This window comes from Helianthus annuus, chromosome 15, assembly GCF_002127325.2.
Source record: "Helianthus annuus cultivar XRQ/B chromosome 15, HanXRQr2.0-SUNRISE, whole genome shotgun sequence".
NCBI lineage: Eukaryota > Viridiplantae > Streptophyta > Magnoliopsida > Asterales > Asteraceae > Helianthus > Helianthus annuus.
The window spans coordinates 6610369-6632465 of NC_035447.2; the positions used below are offsets into that span (position 1 = coordinate 6610369).

Consider the following 22097-nt stretch of genomic DNA (forward strand, 5'->3'; position numbering starts at 1 on the left):
TGTGGAGTGGACTCATAGCCATATATACACTTGGGTTCGCAAATATGGAGTTGTTGAGTGTTTGGCTGCCTATCTATCATTAATAGATTCAAGTCCAAGTTAAACATGTGGAAAGCAAAGAACTCATCCTTTGGTGACTGATTTGACTGACGGTAAAATCAGTTTTTAGTAACACACCCACACCTATGTATTATTATTAACAAACTATAAATTAACCAATGGGATGGTGGTCCATTGGTAGGGCCGGCTAACCCGTGTCATCGCTCAAGGCCCAAATTTTTAAAGTGCCCGAAAGGTTTCTATGAGCTTTTACATATATACTTAGTTATATATTTAATATCTGCATCTACTCATTATGTAAAAAATGTTGGTGTTGGAGTGGAAAAACCATCTCAAAATAATATAATGGTATTAAGTTCTAGTATTGACTACACCACCAAGGGTTTGTTTTTTTTTAAATTCATTTCCCCAACCATAATTTTGGGCCCAATTTTTTTTTGTCGCCCAAGGCCTAAATCTTTTTGGGAGTTCTCAGGGACGACTCTGTATTGGTAAAGGCAAAGCCTTTAAAAAACATCTAGGTTGGGAAGGGGAAGGTCTTGAGTTCAAGTCCCATACACGACAGATGATTAAAGAAATTAGTCGTTCAAAAAAAAAAACTATAAATTAGCAACATAATTGGGTATACAAGTGTTGTACTCAAATGCTTTAAGAGTTTTTCAAAAAAAAAAATTGATATTACATTTTTAACCTAAATCTATTTGACATTTTACTTTTAACCCAAAAGTTTTCATCGTTTGCAATTTAACATCACAAGTTTTTTACTTTCAACTTTGGTCCCCCACACTTTTCATTATTCGCAGATTTTTCGTTTTTAATTTTGCGAGTTAATACGACGTAACGTGCGTGTGTAGTTCAATGTTTTTACGTTTTCATTTTACGCTCCGTTCTAGATTTTGCGAGTTAACACGGCTCAACGTGCGTTTGTGGTCAACGTTTTTACGTCATCTATTTTTTCCCGTTTGACAGGTTCGTTACAACGCACGGGGTCCTAAATCGACTTAATTATTATTTTATATGTTTACGTTGCAGTCTAAATTCTTTGAATTAACACACCGTAACTTCAGTATTGGTTGTCGCTCACGGTGGTTTTGTAAAAACATTTCGTTTGTTAACAACAAAAATAGTAATATGTGATGTAATTGACAATTGAAAACAATCGTACGCTCATAATTGCATAACCTCCAACAAACAAGCCAACTGCATAACTGAAAACAAGATGTGTAAGTTAGTCTCGAGTGATCTTAAGTCCCTAATACTTCTCTTGTAAGAAATTTAATATAATAGATTAACAACTGATGTATTCTACACATCTGAATAAGTCTCGAATGATCCACACCAATTGTCTTATGAAGCATAACTTTTGATCAATAGCATTTATAGTCATGGTAAAGTCGTTGGCGATGTCTACAAACTTACAGATAAGTTTGTAAGCAAGTAATCCTCGTATCTTTCAGGGAGAATACGATGATGATGACAAAATAGTCGTTGAAGACTAATTAGTAGATATAAAGTGGATCGGTTGACACAAAGTGGATTGGTTGATATGTATGCTAATAACTATACTTTCTCTTGTATTATTCTCATCCTATTCTTTAATTATCATTACTTTATATGTTATTGTGGAAAGAATTCAAAAATACCGCCTCTACTGGAACACCACCAACCCACTATCTCAACACTATTGGTGTGTCATACAGATTGTTGATGTCATATCAGGTGTATGACAAGTGAAAAAGACGGTCAGGTGGGTTCTATGATTAGACAGTATGACTATGAGGTGGTGTTCGCCAAATCATACGTCACACATGATGTGTTTGACGAACATATAAATGATTGATGTCGTGAGTACAAAATTATATGGCTTATATTATCAATTTACACCCTGCCATATGGGCATATGACACATATAACATAATATGGTCGTATTATATGACAACAGACCTAGTGTATACTTTAGGGTGTTGTTCGTATAGCATCACCTTTAAAAAACGGTTACAAACGAAATCAAACATCATCCTCTTCTTTAGGTTTTTACATTCTGTCGTGCACAATAATTTATCAACGCCGGAGAACCAGAGCTTTGTTTTCAGTAGGATCGGTTTTGCAATTTAAAAGGGGGTGGCTGTGCAACTTGTTGCTCGTTTACCAACCGTTATTATGTAATTTCCTACTTTTAAAATAATTCAAATAATATCTATTATTGAAAAAAAAAATAATCTATACCTTAAAGATGTTACTTTCAATATTTAAAAAATTAATAAAACACTAAGATAATAAATACTATTAGCAAATAAACTGATAAAGAAATTGTGTAATGAATATTGTTACATCCCAACAATTGCACTATTTCTTGTAAATGACAAAAGATAATCCAACATTAAATTTTAAATTTTACTTTAATTAATGCATATATATTGGAGATGGTCTATTATTAAAGATTCGAATTATAAAAATACAATTCATATGATAACATATGCTTTGTTCATTGTTACGCTTTTATCTATTTCTATGTTTGTATACCTAAATAAGATCACATTTTAGTATTAACATTTTTATAACATAACACGACTCTTAGCTGTGTATATATTTTTTTACATAGTTAATATAACCATTTATACTTTAATATGTTTGCATTGCATTTACAGTTTTACAAAAAAAAAAAAAATAATAAATAAATAAAAAATAAACTTTAAAAGTCTTGTAATTAAAATGTAATTTTACATATCACAATTAACAATTCAACCTAGAACTTTCACTAAAATTATTGAACCAAAATCACCTATTGATTTTATTAGAGTTACTAAACGAGTCGTGATATCACGTATATGAACCCGAACACGACATGTATATTCCCGAATTGATGCAAAAACAACTTTATTCCGAAAATTTTTATTTTAATATTGTTTGCATGTTAATGCTTTAATCATAAATGTACATATCATTTTAGTTTTTAAGCAATCATTCTTAAATTGTGTATTCTTAATTTTAAACATATTCATTATGACACAAAAGTAGTCGAAATTTAATTTATTACAATAAATACATATTAAAAAAATAAAGAATAAAAAATAGGTTAAACATATCAACCCATAAATCCGTTGGGTTCACACGAACAAAACTGTTTAGCTAAACATGCATGTAGGTTTAACGCGGGATTGACTTGAATCCGATTAAACTCAAACCGAACTCGTTAATTTCGTGTTGGATTGTTATTTTGTTATGATTTAACACCTATAGTTTTTAATATTGCCTAAAGAAGGTTGAGAACTTGAGGTAGTGGGGTGTTACACTGTTACGTGTCCAAATGGACAATGCACCTATTTAAAAAATAATGATACAAAAATAGTATTTATTATTATTATTATAATAAATACGTTAGTTATATTTCATCAATCATAGTATACACACCATATAATATACATTAGGTGTCAAAAGTTGATAAGCTGTGTTGTATACATCTATATAATATGATTAAAGCTTACAAAAAAAAAAAAAACAATTATTTTCACCATTTTTATTAATGTTATTAGACATATTATAAACACCTGTTTTTTAGTATCTTTTTATGTTTGTGAATAGCTTAGAAAAAAAAACTTAAATTAATGTAAAAGATTGTGCATTTATTATAGTGAATAGTTTATAAAAAAAAAAAACCTTAAATTAATGTAAAAGATTGTGCATTTATTATAAAGTATACAATGATCAGTTAAACATTTAAATTAAAAGATTGAGTAATTGTTATAAAATATTTTTTTTCTACACAAATGGTTTAGGTGATACAAATTTATTTTGTGGGGGATAGAATGAGAGGGGTTAACCGATCTTTCAAGGAGGACGATCGAGAATTTTGATGAGAAATTACACTAAAATTCTTTTAGGGTGCGGCTGCCCCACCACCAAGTGTAGATCCGTTAGTGCACACACAAACTGAGTTCGCCATTGCGTAAAGTATGACGTTTAGCAAACAAGTAGAACCATATGCATAACTTTTCAAAAGCTAGAATCAAAACATAAAATTTCCACTTCATACATGGACCATTCGAAGTTCCGAACAATCTACTCTTCCAACTTTCAATCATATATTTCAATATTTTATTTAAAATATAATTATAATGACCTATTAAATAAATATTATCATTTAATGCACTAAAAACAAAAAAGTGGAAAATATATTCCCAATTTCAACGAGAGGGACCCACCTTTGAAATCAGGGCAGAGACGGCAGTCTGTTTCTTCTGACCTCCTCCCCCCCCCCCCCCCCTCTCTCTAGAAACTCTAATTTTTAATAAAAAAAAATATAAATATTAGCATCATGTTCTTGTTGATCTTCTTTTGTGCTTGTGAATTCTCTCCATGAATCAACCATCAAAGAATCTTTTATCTCAAACATCACAACTTCATATCAAGATTTCAAGAATCTTGATTTAGGGTTCTTATCAACTTCTTGAAAAAGGTCTGTTCTTTGCTTGATTCAGTTCAAGATTTCATCTGGGTATCAATCTTTTCTGTGTTTTATAACTTATATCATGATAAAGTTGTAGAATTTTGCTGGGTTTTTTACCTTTTTAGTTTTTTTTATATAATTAGATCTTTTTAGGGATTTTGAGAATTAGGGTTCTTATCAAATTCTTGAAAAAGGTCTGTTCTTTACTTGATTCAGTTCAAGATTTCATCTGGGTATCAATCTTTTTTGTGTTTTATGACTTATATCATGATAAAGTTGTAGAATTTTGCTGGGTTTTTTACCTTTTTAGTTTTTTTTTTATATAATTAGATCTTTTAGGGATTTTGAGAATTAGGGTTTATTTTTAGGGATTTGATTTTTGGGAATTTTGGGATTTTTGGGGATTTATGGAGGAGATTGAAGCAGCTAATAAATCTGCTGTTGAAAGTTGCCATAGAATTCTTAACTTATTAGCTCAACCCTCTGATCATGTACAATCAAGAAAGCTAAAGGTACAAACAGATGAAGCTGTAGTTAGATTCAAGAAAGTTGTATCTCTTCTTGATGGAGGTTTAACTTTAAGCCACCCCAGAGTGAGAAAGTTTAATAAAAATCAAATCTTGATCCCCCAAAACATACTTCTTGACCATATCCCAATTCAAGAACAACCAAAGCCCCTTCAATTTTTATCGAAATCTCAAAATCAGACATACCCTTTTCAAGAAAGTGTTCCGAATGGTGTCAAGAACACGCTTTCATTAGCGAATTACAAACCGTCGTTAGCGACGCCATCACCGTCGCTCGAATTGAGCTTAATTGGGAGTAACAACAAGAACCCGATTCAAATCGGGAATTCGCAACAAAACCCTAACCCTAATTCCGGTTACCAGTTTCTGCAACATAACCACCAGCCGCCGGCGCAATTGCAGCTTAAACAGCAGGCGGAGATGATGTATCGGCGGAGTAATAGTGGGATTAATTTGAATTTCGATAGTGCGGTTTGTACGCCTACTATTTCGTCGAATAGGTCTTTTATGTCGTCGATGAGTATGGAAGGGAGTGTGACTACTTTAGATGGGAGTTCTTTTCATTTGATCGGGTCAACTCGGTCAACTGATCAAACGACACAACATAAACCGAGGTGCTCGGGTAGGGGAGATGATGGGAGCGTGAAATGTGGGAGTTCGGGTAGATGTCACTGCAAGAAGAGGTTAATATCTTTGCTTTGTTACTCGTGACGCATTTTAATATGTTTTTAGCTATAAATAGGGCTGCAAACGAACTGAACGAACACGAACAAGACCTTGTTCGTGTTCGTTTGCTAAGAAATATATGTGTTCACGAACTGCTCATTTGTTAAGGAAATGAACGTGTTCATGTTCGTTTGTTAATTTTAGGCAATGAACGAAAACGATCGTTCATGAACACAAATGGAAACAAACGAACACAAACAAGGGTTCATGAACATAATATATAATACACTGACACTTATTAAATATTTTATTTGTCGAAATTTTGAAGTATTTAAATAAAATGTAAAAACTAAAAACAGCAATGAACTATCAAACGCAATCGAACATAAAGGAACACGTTACCGAACGTTCATGAACATAAATGAACGAACGTGACCTCTATTCATGTTCGTTCATTTTACTAAAAAAAAAAAAAAGTTTTTGTGTTCGCTCGTTGAATAAACAAACGACCTTCCCGCCAAACGGTTCACAAACTGTTCGCTGAACGTTCGGTTCGTTCGCAGCCCTAGCTATAAATGATGTTATGGTGGCATTTGGTTGTACAATAATCATATTTTGATTATTTAGTATCACATAAACACTTTCAAAACACACATCCAAACACCTCCCAATTATCATATTTTGTAGATCTTTTTTCTTCCTTGTATAATATTATTATTTAAATAATCTGAATTTACCAAACACTCAATGTGATCAATGCGTTTAAAACAGAACGGCCTCATATGCTATCAAAAATTTTAATTTTTTTTTTTTTTTTTGTGTTTTGTTAATCAGGAAGCACAGGATTAAGAGGTCGGTGAAAGTACCGGCTGTTAGCAACAAACTTGCTGATATCCCACCAGATGAATATTCATGGAGGAAATATGGCCAGAAGCCTATCAAAGGTTCTCCTCATCCCAGGTACCTTTTAACGACTCCGCTAATTATGATTAGGAATTTATTTTCTTTAAGAAATATTATATTGCCAACTCAGATGCCCTTTGATTCATAGTTGTTAATAGCGGCTATAGCGCGCTATGTAGCCTTGCAACCAAGTGTCGCTATATGGGTCTTAGCGACGAATAGCGAAGTTAGCGACAGTTACGTAATTTTTTTTTTTTAGGTTTTCACCTCTCGTTTGGGTCATTTTTTAATACGAAAAAAACTGCATAATCTGCTTAAAAACGCAGATGGTTAAATTGTGCAAAAACTGCCCGACGCGGGCCCGGGTTTTTGAAGCTGCACACGCACGAGTTCAATTAAATTCCAGTTCAGAAACTCATTTTTTGACTCACAAAATGGGCGGATTAGTAATGGGTTCAGGTTAAAAGGGTCAGTTTAATACAGGTAGAAACTGGGTTGACTCACAAACACTTCTACAGTTGGTTAATAATGTGTTAATCATGATCATAAAAATAATGTCATTAAAATAACAATCTAAATCTTTGGATAAAAAATACGTTACCAATAGTCTCTGACCAATTTTCAGCATGTTTGACCCGTTTGACAGACTCCCTTTTAGTTTTTTTTTTTTTTTTTTTTTTTTTTTTGTGTGTGTGTGTGTGTGTTTTAAGCATGGTTGTAAAAATCCCGACTAGCATCCGATCAGTCGCCGGCTAATCACTAGTCGGAGGTTCACCAAGTAATTTTCCTCTAATCGGCCAATTAATCGCTAGACGGTCAATGGTGGCCCTAGGTACTAATTGGCCAAAAATCTGCCATTTTCCGGTCAAACCTTGTAAATTTCGGTGATTAATCTGTCTACTTAAAAAAATGAGCCGATGAGGGGTTAAAACTTGTCTTGCTAAAAAAATTACACATAAAAATGTATGCGTATATATATAAAACTGAAGATTACATATATAAATCCCAATCCGATTAATCTCTATTAATTCTGATTAATCGCTAGTCCGTACTCCACCGGCCGACTAGCGCCTAGTGATTCTTACAACACTGGTTTCAAGACAAACCCACAACTCACGTCGGCACATTTATACGTAACCCGGTCGAACTTGCGACATTTGACTAGTACTCTTGCAACATAGTGATGACTCGATGTTTGTTTGGTTAATGGTGAACAGGGGTTACTATAAATGCAGCAGCATGAGAGGTTGTCCAGCAAGGAAGCATGTGGAGCGGTGTTTGGACGACTCAACGATGCTTATCGTCACCTATGAAGGGGAGCACAACCATACAAGGGTACCTTCTCAATCGGCAAACACATGAAAAAACAAAAAAGATCGTTGGATAGGAGAAAGATCCGGATCTATGTCGTTAACTCTTTTCTTGATCGCGTTGGGTGGGTCCCGACATGTTCTTAGCGCGATTTGAGGGGAATATATGAAGGGTTGGATCGGAATTTCGTATGGGATGGTTGGTTTCTGTTCGAAGCATGAACAGTTGACTTCTTTTGTTGTTGTTTTGGTGGTACATTGCTGTCTTTTGTTGGGCTGAATGCCTGAAATGATGGTTATTTTGAGTAACATATACAGTTTTATCATATGGGTCTGAAAATCTTGGATACATGGGTCACGGGTCATGGGTCATGACCCGACCCGACCCGTGACCAGTGGGTTACTGCTTCTGGGTTGATCGTAAGGGCCGGTTTCTAACATGCCTTTGTCGATTTATAATCAAGCTCTCATTTGGACTGGAGGTGTACAAAACTACAAATCCAGTTATTTTTGAAAAACCGGTCCAGGTTATAAAGTGAACCGGGTTGGTGACCAAAATATAAAAATTGGTTTGTAAAAAACTGGTTCTGGTTATAAGCCGGTTTAGGAGGGGGATGTCCAGACCTATCAAATCGAATGGGGTCGGGTTTAGATCGGTTTGGGACGACAAATTCTGGCTTTTGTACATGTTTTTCAAATCGGGTCGTGTCAAAACTGGTTTTAGGTAACAAGAATATGATGGTGGGACAGGTTGGGTCCAAACCGTTTTTGGGCCGAACTGGTTTTTTTGGTGAGGTGGGTTGGGCCCAAACGTGGGCCTGCTTTCAACATTTTTCTAATTGGGTCACCGCGTCTGAGCCTACTTGATTTGATTCTTTTTTATCGTTAAGTCAGAGGCATTTACATCATTTACATATTTGTTTTTATTTATCGGGGTTTTCACCCTTTTTTAAACTCCACCTACTTATTTTCCCCGCTCACCACACCATTATCACCACCACCCCACTAGGGATACATATGAGAAAAAAAAAAAAAAAAAACTATTTAGATTAAAGTGGTATTTTTTTCCAAACCACGGGACTAAAATAGCAATTTACTCATTTTTTTAATTATCAAAATTTCACCTCCCATGACATGTCAATGGGACAATGACTTAACATAAGGGTGAGAGAACCGATTAAGCGGGCCGAAACTAATGTTTTATTAAAAAAAAAATAGAAAAGCCAGCTCACACAGCTATAGGCTTACCTCTGAAAATACACCAATGTCTATTGTGGGACTCTAGAACCCTCAACACTTTGGGAGGAACACTTATACGTTAAGACCTCACCTTAATAACAGATCCAAGCTAACAACCAACGTTTGTTTCTTCGTTTTTTAACCAAAAGTTATTGTTCAGTTTCAGTCATACCTCGTCTTGTCCTCGTATTGCAGCGCACAATACCTAGCAACTAAACCGAATTTGCTTGGAAGTTTGTTATTAATTACAGATTATATAACTTTGTCTAATATTAAAGTGATTAATAACAAATGGTAAAAGACCAAAAAGTTTAAGGCTAAATGGTGTAAAAATAAATTAACAATTTATTTAATAAAAAGTACTTATTATTGTAGGCCAACTTTTTTTCAAGCCCAAATATTCAAGTTCAGATTGTCGTCAATCCTTCAACAACCCTAAAGTTAAGTGTAATGTTTTCATAACCGGACCGGACAATGAACCGGACGTGTTATCGGTTCACTGGTCGAACCGGGCGGATCGGTCGGGCCGGATTTAAGAACCGGATGTTACCTTAAGTTTATATAAATATTAAAAATATAAAAATAACTCTACATTACTTCTCATAATTAATATTAAGTAAAAAAATATAAATATAACATATAATTAGTATACAAACTAATAATACATATAAACATAAACTAAATATTCAGTTAAGTTGAACAAGATAATTCTAATTCATTAAAATTTTTAAAGTCAGACATTAACATACATGGGCCAAAATCCAATAGCCTTAACCCCAGCCCATAACTCACATTATATGTTATGTAACCCTAGCCTCATCCTCTCTGCTTCATTTCTTTCAACAACCTTCAACCCTAAATCCTTCATCCAAAATGTCAACTTTATCTGAATCAACATCAATACAAGGTTTCTACTTCAATACAAAGTTTCTACTCAGTCCCTACACTATTTCTTACTACCTTCTATTTGATTCGGACAATTTGATTCGGACATTGACATCTCCGGCGAAAACTGTCGCTTTCTACCTAATTTCTGACCACTGGCGAACACAAATGACACCTTAACTAGCGGCTGAGCCGCTGCTTTCCAAGGAATTTCCGGTTTGGCCGCTGACCACCGATCCGGCCGGCCGGTCACGTGCTAAACAGGTCCAACATAGTGAACCGGACCGCCTAGGGCTCCGGTCTCCGGTCCGGCCGGCCGGTCCGATCCGGGTTTCAAAACGTTGGTTAAGTGTGTGACGGCACGGGTTTAGGTCACCCCCTTCAGCCCTTCATCACTAGGGCTATATTTTTAGTTAATCCTTGGATTGTCGTCAATCCTTCATCACTAGGTCACCCTTTTCATCTCTGGATTGTCGTCAATTCTTCAACAACCCTAAAGTTCAGGAGATTTAAGGTGTGACGGCACGGGTATCACTCATGGCAAACCCACTCCCGCCAGAAATTAAAATAGAACAGTAAGTTTAAGTTTTAGCTCAACAGTTTTTTATTTTGCGTGCAAGTTTATATTATATATATTTTTTCCAATTATTTTAGGACACTTGTTGAGGACAGAGGCTATTACGCATCATGCGATTATGTTTACAAGGAAGTTTGGGACCAGGGCGACTACGCCGGTAATTGTATGGCAATTGATGCCACCCACATGATGACAATCGTGTTGAGGAAGAAAACCGAGGAGCGAGACTTGCTGCTATCACCCGATGCCATAATCGCATACGCGGATCCGGTATACGGGATTGGCACTTCTCAACTCGAAGAGATTCTTAGAGATCATGGGATTGAAGACCGTTTTCACAATGAAGCTGTGCGTTCTGTGGTACCTAATCATAACTACGACATCTCCAGAAGAAGAAGGTGGAAAATCGCAAAATTCGACGAGTATAACACGCTTAGCACTATCGTTATGGCTTTAAAAGGGAATTTTGGTCCGAACGGGCCCCAGTATCCGGTTCTAGCATGTTGTGAGAGGATGGAACCGTTAACTAGCGATGAAGCTGCTCAAACATCTATGAGCGAGCCCTTTCGCTTTGGGACGTACAACAGTCGTCTTGACAACTACTCGGACGCTTTAAATTTCCGCTGGTATCCCCCAAACGGCTATGTCATGCTCATCACGGGGATGTACACGATCCGTGATCAGCCGAACTTGCTAGACCATAGTTTCGAGGTAAGAAACTCTTCTGGAAAGAAATGGGGTCTAGGGGGCAAGGTATGGTTAACCGCTGATTTTTTCAGCAAAATCCTCATACCCGTGATGAAGGGGGACAACCTGGCTTATGATTTCGAAACTTGTATGGATGCAGAAGCTGCAGAAGAGGCTGCAAAATTGGCTGCAGAAATGGCTGCAAAATTGCCTGCAGATGAAGATAGTTAGGACTTAGGAGATTAAGCGTTGAAGACGGATTTAGTAAGTTTAATTTGATTTAATTTCGTTGTATTTGACTATTTGTGTTCTTAAATTATGTGTTGAGGTGTGATTTGAACACGTTGAACTATCTCATTGAAGACAGATGTAGTGAATTTGAATTCATTTCATTTGATTTCGTGCTGTTAATGTATGTGTTAAGATGTTATCTGAAGTATTTCTGTAAATGTAGTTGATCTTAGGACGTATCTGATGATTTATTACGATCGATTTGGAATTTGTGATGATCAGTTGCTAGTTTGTTATGTCTGTTGTGGATTTTATTGAACTTGTTTTGTAACTATGTGAATTTTGAGATGCTAGGGTCTCTGATTACTGATTTTAGGTTCTGTGTTGCTGTGATATGAAGTATATTTGTTAATGCAGTTGATTTTACGTCTGAGTGAAGATAATCATAGGATAACGTATCTAATGGTTTATTACGATCAGTTTGACTAGTGACTGACTGATTTTCCTTATGATGATTGTTGCTAGTTTGTTATGTTTGTTGTTAATATGAATATATGATCGATCTCATTTTGTATCTATGCGGATTCTGAGATGCTAATGTCTCTGTTACTTATCTTGTATAAGATAATAGCTTGATATTAATATGTTATCAGTAAATAGGAATAAGATGGCAAAATTAGTGTGTAAACTCGAGTCGGTATGAATATACGATGGGAAAATCATCCAAATGGCCATCTTGACCAATGAGTCTGACCATATAGTATTGCCTTTTAAAACTTCCAAACAACCGGTGCTTGGCACGTGTCCCTTGGCATGGCAAAGTTTAATCCTGGCTTAGCAGATTTCAATCCTGGCACAACATATCGATTCACATGGGATCCATGCTGGTGTGCCATGGGCTCCACTAAGTTGCGGTCTCAAGTAAAATCCATAGTCTTCAAGAGAATCAGGCGTGATGTGCGGTAGGTGTAATATGTTTTAGGTATATATTTTAAGCCCTTTTTACACTCTTTTAGCTAAGTTATAAATTTATAAAACACGATATTTACTAATACCACACACACATATGGGCAAGTGCACCCATCGTGGACGTAGTATAGTGTTGGTAAGATACCGAGGTCGTCCAAGGACACAAGAGCTTTTAGTACCGGTTTATCCTCAACGTCTAATCAAATCAAAATGTTAGAAAAGATTTTTAAAACTAAGAAAATAAAACTAACTAAATGCTGAAAAATAAAAATAAAAACAGATAGACAAGATAAATCACTTGGATCCGACTCGTGTGTTAGTATAACCTTTGATTATTTTCGCACTTTTGCACTTGTTTAAGAGATTATCTTAGTTATTGTAGTAGGCCTCTCTTTTGAAGGCGACGTTACCCTCAACCCAGTAGTTTGAGTCAGCAAGGATACAATCCTAAAGGGTCGGATTATTGAAAGATAATTAATTAATTTATTAATGCAAATTATGGTAGGCCCCTCTTTTGGAGGTGACGTTACCCTTGACTAAGTAGTCTGAGTCAGCAGGGATACAGTCCTAAATAGCCGGGTTATAGTATTAATAGTAGTTAACTTATGAGGGGATCAAAGAGTTTGGACCCCCGCGATCCAATACCTTTGGGTATTGAAGGAGGTCCTACTAAATTTGACCTAGGTCCCTTGCAGGACCTCTAAACGCTGAACAAGGGCAAGACCCTTACCAAACCGTTCCCTTAACCCCCGACCAGGTAGCCAACATACCTCCATATAGACCGTGGAGATATGAATGGTGAAAATCTTTTATTTTATATAGATAGTAAAATAATGACAAGACACCACGGACAAACGATAAGGAAGAATCACCTTCAACATAAGAAACTAGTTATTAACATCATTAATACAAAACCAATTAAGAAGTGCAAAAGATTAAAATTAAAAAGTATTTTACTAAACACTTGTCTTCACCAAGTGATGTAAGAGACTTAGGCAAACATGGCCTTGATTGTCAAGAACTCTTACGATCAATCTTGGATCCCGAGACGACTCACACACTCTATGATGGACAATGGATGATGGTGGTGGATGATGGTGTTGTGATGGTGGTGGGTGGTGGATGAAGTGTGAGAGAGGTGGTGTGCCAAGGGATGAGTTGCAATGGCTCCAAGCACTCCTATTTATAGGCTAAACAGAAGCCTGGGCACGGCCCCGTGTCCGCTGGGCACGGCTCAGTGCCCGTCTGACACTGTCTCTCCTCATTAATTGTAATTCGCAATTACAATTAATGCGCCTGCAGTACTTTGGGCACGCCCCCGTGTTCACCGGGCACGGCCCCGTGGTGAGCAATAGAAGCTTCTACAGGTTTGTCTTTTCTGCTGCTTCTTGGGCACGGCCCCGTGCTCGCTGAGCACGGGGCGTGTTCAGTCTTCTGTCTTCTCTGTTTTGCTTGGGAGGATGCTGTCGAGGGGTCGGGCAGTCCACTTTTGTTCCCTTTCTTGTATTTATGTTAGATTTAGTTGTCTTTTTGCTTCTTTTGTTAATTTGAGCTCATTTAATCCTGAAAATACAAAAGGAAGACAAAAATACACTTTTTTCCAACATTAGTACTTAAAAAGGGTTAGTTTTATGCCTTATTTGATGTAATTTATATGTTGCATTTTACACACATCAAATATCCCCACACTTGAATTTTTGCTTATCCTCAAGCAAAACTCTTTAACATATGGCTTACACTCCCAAATGGAATGGGTAGAAGAGAAGGTTTTGGGCTTGTCATAGAGTGTCGAGAATTTCCAAGATTGTTTAGGTTTTATTTTTACTTATTTACAATCCTATTCGTCATGATTTATTAAAAACGTTTCATAGGATAAATTATTTATTAAGGCATAGCATACCTTTTTAAAATTCCATTTATATTCAAGTTCACATGCCTCACGGAGGAAATCACTCACACTCGACCGAATGTGTATTTTTAGTGAATCACTCGAGAGCGGCATGGAACTTATTTCTACCATAAGCTTGCCAAGCAATCAATCCTCCTTCTTTTTAACTTTATACCTTTGTAAATATCAAGAGGACTTTTTGGGTGAAGGGTTAGGCTTGGGCTAAAGGTAGGTTGTTGGGTTAGTGGTTAGTAGAAAAGGGCGAAAGGCGTAAAAAGCGTCGGTTTTCGTAAAACATTTTGTTTTTGTGACTTTTTATTTTTAATGAAGTATTTATTCAAACAAGCTTTTGTTTGAGGAGCTTTGTTTGTTTATTTTCAACTTCATCATCATTTTTTTTAGTCACACGAAAACCGAGCTTGTTACTAAAATAAAAGGTAAAAACAAAAAGGGTTTTTTGGTGGAAAAAAGGGTTTTGGGTTAAGAAATGAAAAGGTTTAGGCTCAAAGGGGTTAACTAGAGGGAATTTTTTTGGTAGGTGAAAAGAAAAATAAAAATAATGGTGTTGAAAGAAAAAGGGTTAGTCCTAGTGCCTCCATCATTTAGTTACTTGGGTTTAAGTTGATAAGGACCGGGAATGAATTATCGTGGCAAGTTCTAGAGTCGTAAGAACCAAGCGGCTATTCACACAAGAAACGAAAAATGAGCATTTAGCGTAAAGATGTATATTTGTATGCTCAATAAAGGCTCAAAACTCACTTTTGTGGGAATGGGTTTTTATGTGATCAAGTATATATAATCAAATTTTAACTAAGTTTGTCATGCCGTTTCATAATTTTCTTATGTTGGTTCTTTTTATCACGACGCTATCGGTTGTAAACTTATAAAAATATAACCTTGTTAGTCTTAGAATTCCCAACTTAAACTTAGACAAGTAAAAAAAATGAAAATTTTTGAAAAAAAAAATTGGGCTGATTAGCAATTCCAATAGAGTTTTGTGTAACGCTTGTTATTAGGACTTGCAAAATTCAAGGTTTTAGCATCCCCCCAGACTTAAATTACACATTGTCCTCAATGTGTCCCAAAAATAATTTTTTTTAGGTTGATTGAATGTGTAAAATGGTGTTAAAAGCAAAATTTTAGGTTACTGGCAGTCTGGACACGGCCCCGTGGTGACCGGGCACGGCCCCGTGTTCAGGTGCCAGTAACAATAATTAAAGAAAAGTAACAGAAGCCTGGACACGGGGGCGTGTTTGGTGAACACGGCCCGTGTCCAGTTACCTGAATTGGGCACTTTTCTGCAGGATGTTCAGCACGGGGCCGTGTTGGCTGGGCACGGCCCGTGCTGAGCTTACTGTAATGGAGAAATTGTTGTCGGATGGCCCTGTTTTCGTGCATGGGCCTATGTTTCTCGTTTCCCTTGTTATCCTTGATCACCATGAGTGTGTTTTATTTCTGCAAATTAAAATTAAAAGATTAAACTAAACTAAGGATAGTTCCGCGGAATGCCTCCGTGGTGCGCCACGTTTATAAGGGTCCTTGGCTAGACCCAATGCGAGGTTATATGTTTTCCGAGCGGGATGTTTTGCATCCCAATTTGCACCGTCGGAGAGCATCATCCAAACTCGAATCAATAACCTTCATGTAATTGATCGGGTCATCATCCTCTATTCTCTTCCCAACCCCGAACTTTACTTCATTATCCCCATATTTTAAAGTGAGTGTTCCATCATTCATATCCACCACTGCTTGTGCGGTGGCGAGAAATGGTCTCCCTAGTATGAGGGGGACTTCGGTGTCTTCTTCCATATCAAGTATGACAAAGTCGGTCGGGTATACGAAACTGTCGACCTTGACTAGGAGATTTTCAATGACACCTTGCGGGTATTTGACGGATCGATCAACAAGTTGTATACTCATTTTTATAGGACTCGTTTTTCCTAGGCCGAGTCTTTTGAACATTGATGCGGGCATGAGGTTAATGCTAGCCCCGAGGTCGGCTAGTGCATTACGAACGGGGGAGTCCCCGATCGAGCAAGGAATTGTGAAGCTTCCGGGATCAATTTTCTTTTGGGGGAGTTTGTTGAGTACGAGGGCAGAGCATTCTTCGCCTAAGTTAACTAATTGCAATGTTTCAATTTTCCTTTTATGAGTGAGGAAGTCCCTCATGAACTTAGAGTATTTAGGCATTTGGGTTAGGACGTCCATGAAAGGAATGTTGACATGCAATTGTTTTAGTAGACTTTCGAATTTTGCGAATTACTCATTGGTCTTTTGACAGATTAACCTACCGGGGTACGGAACTCGAGGAGCCTTAGTAGGCTCTGGTGAGGGAGGAGAACCCTTCTCTTATTGGGGCAGTGTTGCGGTCTCCTCGGTAGGCGGCGGGCCTTCCGTAGGACCCACGGTGCGGTTCCGTAGTGTTATGAGATGAACTTGCGCCTTTGGGTTTGTTTCGGTATTGCTTGGTAGCGTGCCTTGTAGGGCTGTAAACGAACCGAACGTTCAGCGAACAGTTCGTGAACCGTTCGGGGGAAAGTTCGTTTATGTTCGTTCGTTTATTAAATGAATGAACATGAACAAGAAATTTCGTTCGATTAGTTAAATGAACCAACATGAACAGAGATCTCGTTCGTTCGATTGTGTTCGTGAACGTTCGGTAAGGTGTTCGTGAAAATGTTTGTGAACATTCGTTGATTTGCGTTCGTTTATGTTCGTATGTTTGTGTTTTAATTGAAGATCTTTGTACTTTAATATATTTTATTTGTACTTTTTATATTATTAAACTTTTATTTATTTTATTTCCCTAACAATTAAACTAGGAAACCCACTTTCACCCGTGTTTATGCATCATTTCCCTTTCATTTCTCATTATTTACATCCACGAATACGATCGACCTCCGTTCCACAATAAGGGATTCAAGTTCGAGTTCTACTCTCCGGGCCATCTATCTTTATCATTCGCCGCGTTCACCAAATTTATTTATGTTCGTTTGTGTTCGTGAACCGTTCGCGAACACGCTCATTTCCTTAATGACCGAACACGAACATAAAATCTCGTTCGGTAAGTGTTCATGAACCGTTCGTGAACACATTTATTTCCTTAACGAACGAACACGAACAAGGCCTTGTTCGTGTTCGTTCTGTTCGTTTACAGCCCTAGTGCCTTGTGGTCTCTCGGAGAAATTTTGGGCTAGTTGACTTACTTGTTTTTCGATGTTTTGAATACTAGCTTGTTGATTTCTAAAATTTGATTCTAATTGTAGAAACCTATCCGAGTTTTTCTTTTCAGTGTCGGAGATGAGGCGAGATATAGTATCTTCAAGCCTTTCTCGTCCACCTTGTTGTTGAAGGAAATTTTGTGACTCATTTCTTGGTTGTTGAAAGTTTGTTCGTTGGGTTACGCTTTGTTGGTTACTACCATTGCCGGGTTCTCTCCAACCAAGGTTAGGGTGATTTCGCCATCCTTGGTTGTAGGTGCCCGTTGGAGGACCCGACGGCCTAGGTCTATTATCAATGTAGTTTACCGATTCTTGTTGATTGTCTGTTTCTTTCATACAACTCCAATTTTCATATGGCCCACCACACCCTTCACAAGCCATAACCGAGACCGTTTTTGTCATTTCCAACTTTTTAATTTTTGAAGAGAGGGCCTCGATTTGGGCTTGTAAAGAAGTGCTTTCATAAACCTTATGGGCGCCCGGGGCAATAGATTTATTGCCTCGGGGAGTGTGCCACTGAAAATTGGTTTGAGCAATTTCCTCAGTTTGATTATATATTTCATGCGGGCGACGATTACCTTAAAGTCCCCCGGAGCTAGAGTCAAGTGTTTGCCTTGTGTGTGGCAACAACCCATTATAGAAAGTGGATACTTGTTGCCATACCGCAAGGCCGTGATGTGGACACTTTCGCAATAGCTCCTTGAACCTTTCCCAAGTTTCATATAAGGATTCCCCGGCCTCTTGTGAATATGTATTAATTTCAGTCATTAATTTAGCCGTTTTAGCGGGAGGGAAATACTTATATAGAAATTTTTGGGCTAGTTCATCCCAGGTGTTTACCGATCCAGCTGGGAGGGCGTTAAGCCAAGCTTTTGCTCGGTCTTTTAGTGAAAAAGGAAACATTCGGAGGCGGATGGCGTCATTTGATGCTCCATTGATTCGAAAGGTATCACATATTTCTAAAAGTTAGTAATATGTAGATGGGGACCCTCGTCCGCAAGTCCATGGAAGGTTGCAGAGTTTTGAAGCATCTGTATCAAATGCGGCCGAAGTTCGAAGTTATTGGCTTCAACGTTCGGTGCATTGATAGCGGCGCCGAGATTACCTACAGTGGGTCGTAGATAATCCATGAGGGTACGTTGGTCCGCCATTGGAAGTGGGTTCCCCGAAACCATTATCCATATTTTTTTTAGGGTTAAGGTAATGGTATATTATATGATCATTCAAAGAATAACCTAACTCATTAATCATTAAGGACACCTCATGGACAGAGAACAAATCGATATCAATTAGGTCAACATAGTTAATCCTACCTCCAACATAAGTGCGACCAGGAGGATGTGTTAACCTACCACCATGATGAATCCGAAAGGAGAAAAGATTAGGGAATCCGTCTGCATTATTCAACAATTTCGAACTTGATCAGTAACGTATTGTAGAAAATTATAAGTTTATAGAAAGAAATCTAGGATTCATTACCGTATAGCTGCATCACTTGATAATGATCAAGTCCTTCTCGTATGTACCAAGTCTCTGATTGAGACATGGTTCTGTTTCGTCGTTGAAATCGTCGTTGCAATCGGCGAAGAAACCTAAGGGACGAGTTGAGCAATTGGGGGAACAATGGTAGGTGAAATTGGGGTTTAGGGTTTTTATAAGATATGACTGTAATTGGTAGGTGGATTGACATTAATGCCCTCATGTGCTTCTTACGTGACCTAACTTAACTGGGTAAATAAACTAGGTTTAGGGTAAAAGACATAACCTGAATGGTTTTTCAAACATTAAGTATGTTTTCTGTACTTAGTAAAGATAAATGACATACTTTGTAATAAATGACATACATAAAGGACGAACTTTGTAATTTACTCTATATTAAATTCCGAGTCCTAAGGATGTATAAACAACATTTAATTATAAAATGAAGAAATTTAAAGTATGTAGTTACTTCGAGATCAAGAAAAACAACTATCAATCTTTTTTTGTCTATGTCATGTCAAATGAAGTTAGTCGTAACAAATATATATATTATCATTCCATATTTCGCCTTTTTTGAGACACGTCCTGTCCTAAGAATGTATAAACAACATTTAATTATAATATTAAAACTGATAGATTAGTAAAGTAATACAAACGAAATTTGTAACATATGTTAACAAGATTAAATATTTGAGATATAGTCAAATCAAATATTGAGAAATGTAAACAAAAATTCCAAAGGAAAACATGTACATAGTAAGAAAATTGTAGAATTGAGTTGAGTAACATTGGAATTTTTTGATATAGTTTGATGGTGTTGATATGATACAAAAAAAAAATCATTTTTTTCATAAGTAAATCAAAACAGGTTTGAATATGGAAATAAATTAATTGTACTTATTTTTGGTAATTATTAATAGATGAAAATTTTAATTAATTAATATTACTGATGTTAAAAACTATGTGAGGAAATTTGTAATGGGGCTTAGAAGCTTGTCATGTAGATAAAATTATTTTGTTTTATTAGACCATATGTAATGAGGCTTTATAAGGGCATGAAAGATTTTGATAATGCTCTTACACCATTACTCATGGGCATTATAGGGGCATGAAGAGTGAGGGGCATTTCTATAATAATGCCCAAAGAGAAGAAAAATAATGGAAAGTAAAAAATGAAATGAGCATTAACCATTACACCTTTTTTAAAAGGACATTATGATGATGATGTGATGAAAAATGCCCCTTAGTGGGCATTAACCATTACCTATGGTCTTATAGTGTATAGATGTATTTTGATTTAATATATATAGTAGAATGAAAAATATGATGATATAATTTCTAACATATCATATAATAATTATTCTAGTTAACTAAATTTGGGCCAATTTTTATCAAGCCCAAACTTCTAAGTCCAAATGTAATTCATAGGTGAACCCATACATTAAATCAATGGGAATAAGATGGTTTATTAAGCGTTTTCCCATGGGTCAATTATTTTAAATATTTATGTGAGTTAAGTAAGTAGCCTTAGAGATGGCGTTGTTGGGTCGATACATGTAGTCTGGTATTTGAGTTAAAAACCGAGTCAAAGGGTAAGTTAGGGAACCATGTGGGCCAGTATTCGTTGAATAACGTAAGTCGTGTAGAGTCTCGATGTACAAGGGTTGAGTAATGCCTCATGCATAGATTGACATATGGTTAGGAATGCACGTGTGACGAGTGATTTTTATTTACTAACGAGGTATTGGATGTGTAGTTGGGATAGTTCGTCAATGGGAACGTATGTGTAGTTGTATCATAAAGGTAGTTGGACAAGGTAAATGACATATAAAAGGGTTATGTGGCTAATCCACTATGTTGTGATGTTGACAAGGTCTTAAACGTCTAGAGTGTGTTTATGTGCTAGGTGTGATGTAGCATTCTTGAGATGTTTGTGTAAGCCTTCGACATTAGATGAAATCAGTGTGTGCTAGTAGCCAATGCCATTTTGGATGAGATGAGCACTTATAGACGATCACATTCACGTGTCACTTGAAGCGCGAGTTGTACTTGAAGCGCGAGTTGTTGATGAGGAGACTATATCAACAAGCCCAGTTGAGATGATCAATCATGTCTTTGTGATGTGACTAAATTTGTGTGTAGATTCCCACCTTAGGTGACATACTTGTGTGCGTGTAGATGAACTAGTGGGTATGTTATGTATTTGTTAGAGATGTCAACTTGGAGATTTAGTGTTGAGTTGTACCTGGGGGTGCTTGGTGCCATAGAGTAATGAGTATGGATGAATAGTCATGGTTAAAGATAATTGAGTTTAAAGAGGTAAGGGTGGCCTATTATGTGTGAGAAGGGTTTGGGGTCATAGCTATGGGTTGTGTTAGGTGACAAGTTTTGAGTCTGCGATTTTGGTTGGGTTGTGACACGCTTAAAGAGTTTTGAGGATGCTTATAAAAGAGTTATTGAGTCAAAAATAAAGTGTTTTGTTGTCAACTTTATTGCTTAAACTTAATTGTTATAACTCACTCAGCGTAGCTCACATTTACATGTATGTTAGTTTGACTGCGGGTCACTGGTTCAAGTTGTGGTTTCTCTTGGCTAGTGGATGGTTTGTATTTAATTTCGTTATGTGTTTCGAGATAATTGAATAAACTTTCGACTATATGTTGTAATGAGATCCAACTATAGGGTGCCCGCTTTAAAGGGCCTTACAAGTTGGTATCAAAGACAGGTTTAAAAGATCCGGACATCTTTAAATGTCTAGACTTCAATTGCAAATGAGACCGAGGCAATGAATGTCGTCATGATTAACCACCAGCCATGAGGTATGTGTGTAGCATCATGTTGTCATTGCATTTTCTACTTGAGTGTACTATGTGGAAGGTATAATACTAGACCGTGATGGGAAACGTTTAGCAAACCTGTAGTGGCATAAACGACAAATTACACTTGATCAACATTGTTGGTAGTCTATTGTTACTTTTATGTTGAGAGTTGTAGCCTAAAATTATCAT

General features: G+C 36.8%; 2 protein-coding genes and 1 non-coding gene across 3 annotated transcripts; all 3 read left to right on the forward strand.

Moving 5' to 3' along the window:
* Window positions 1-4260: 4260 nt before the first annotated feature.
* LOC110910436 (probable WRKY transcription factor 74) lies at window positions 4261-8239 on the forward strand. Its single transcript, XM_035984125.1, has 3 exons — window positions 4261-5717; window positions 6535-6660; window positions 7821-8239. The coding sequence occupies exons 1-3, from the start codon at window positions 4915-4917 to the stop codon at window positions 7963-7965; spliced, it is 1074 nt and encodes a 357-aa protein (XP_035840018.1). The 5' UTR covers window positions 4261-4914; the 3' UTR covers window positions 7966-8239.
* A 1701-nt stretch (window positions 8240-9940) lies between these two features.
* On the forward strand, window positions 9941-11584 carry LOC110914736. The gene is made up of 2 exons (XM_022159491.2): window positions 9941-10612; window positions 10692-11584. Exons 1-2 carry the CDS (start codon window positions 10575-10577, stop codon window positions 11530-11532), a joined length of 879 nt encoding a protein of 292 aa, XP_022015183.1. The 5' UTR covers window positions 9941-10574; the 3' UTR covers window positions 11533-11584.
* Window positions 11585-18277: 6693 nt separating this feature from the next.
* Window positions 18278-18384, forward strand: LOC118487786. Its single transcript, XR_004882729.1, has one exon. It is a non-coding gene; the product is annotated as a small nucleolar RNA R71 (small nucleolar RNA).
* Window positions 18385-22097: the final 3713 nt, after the last annotated feature.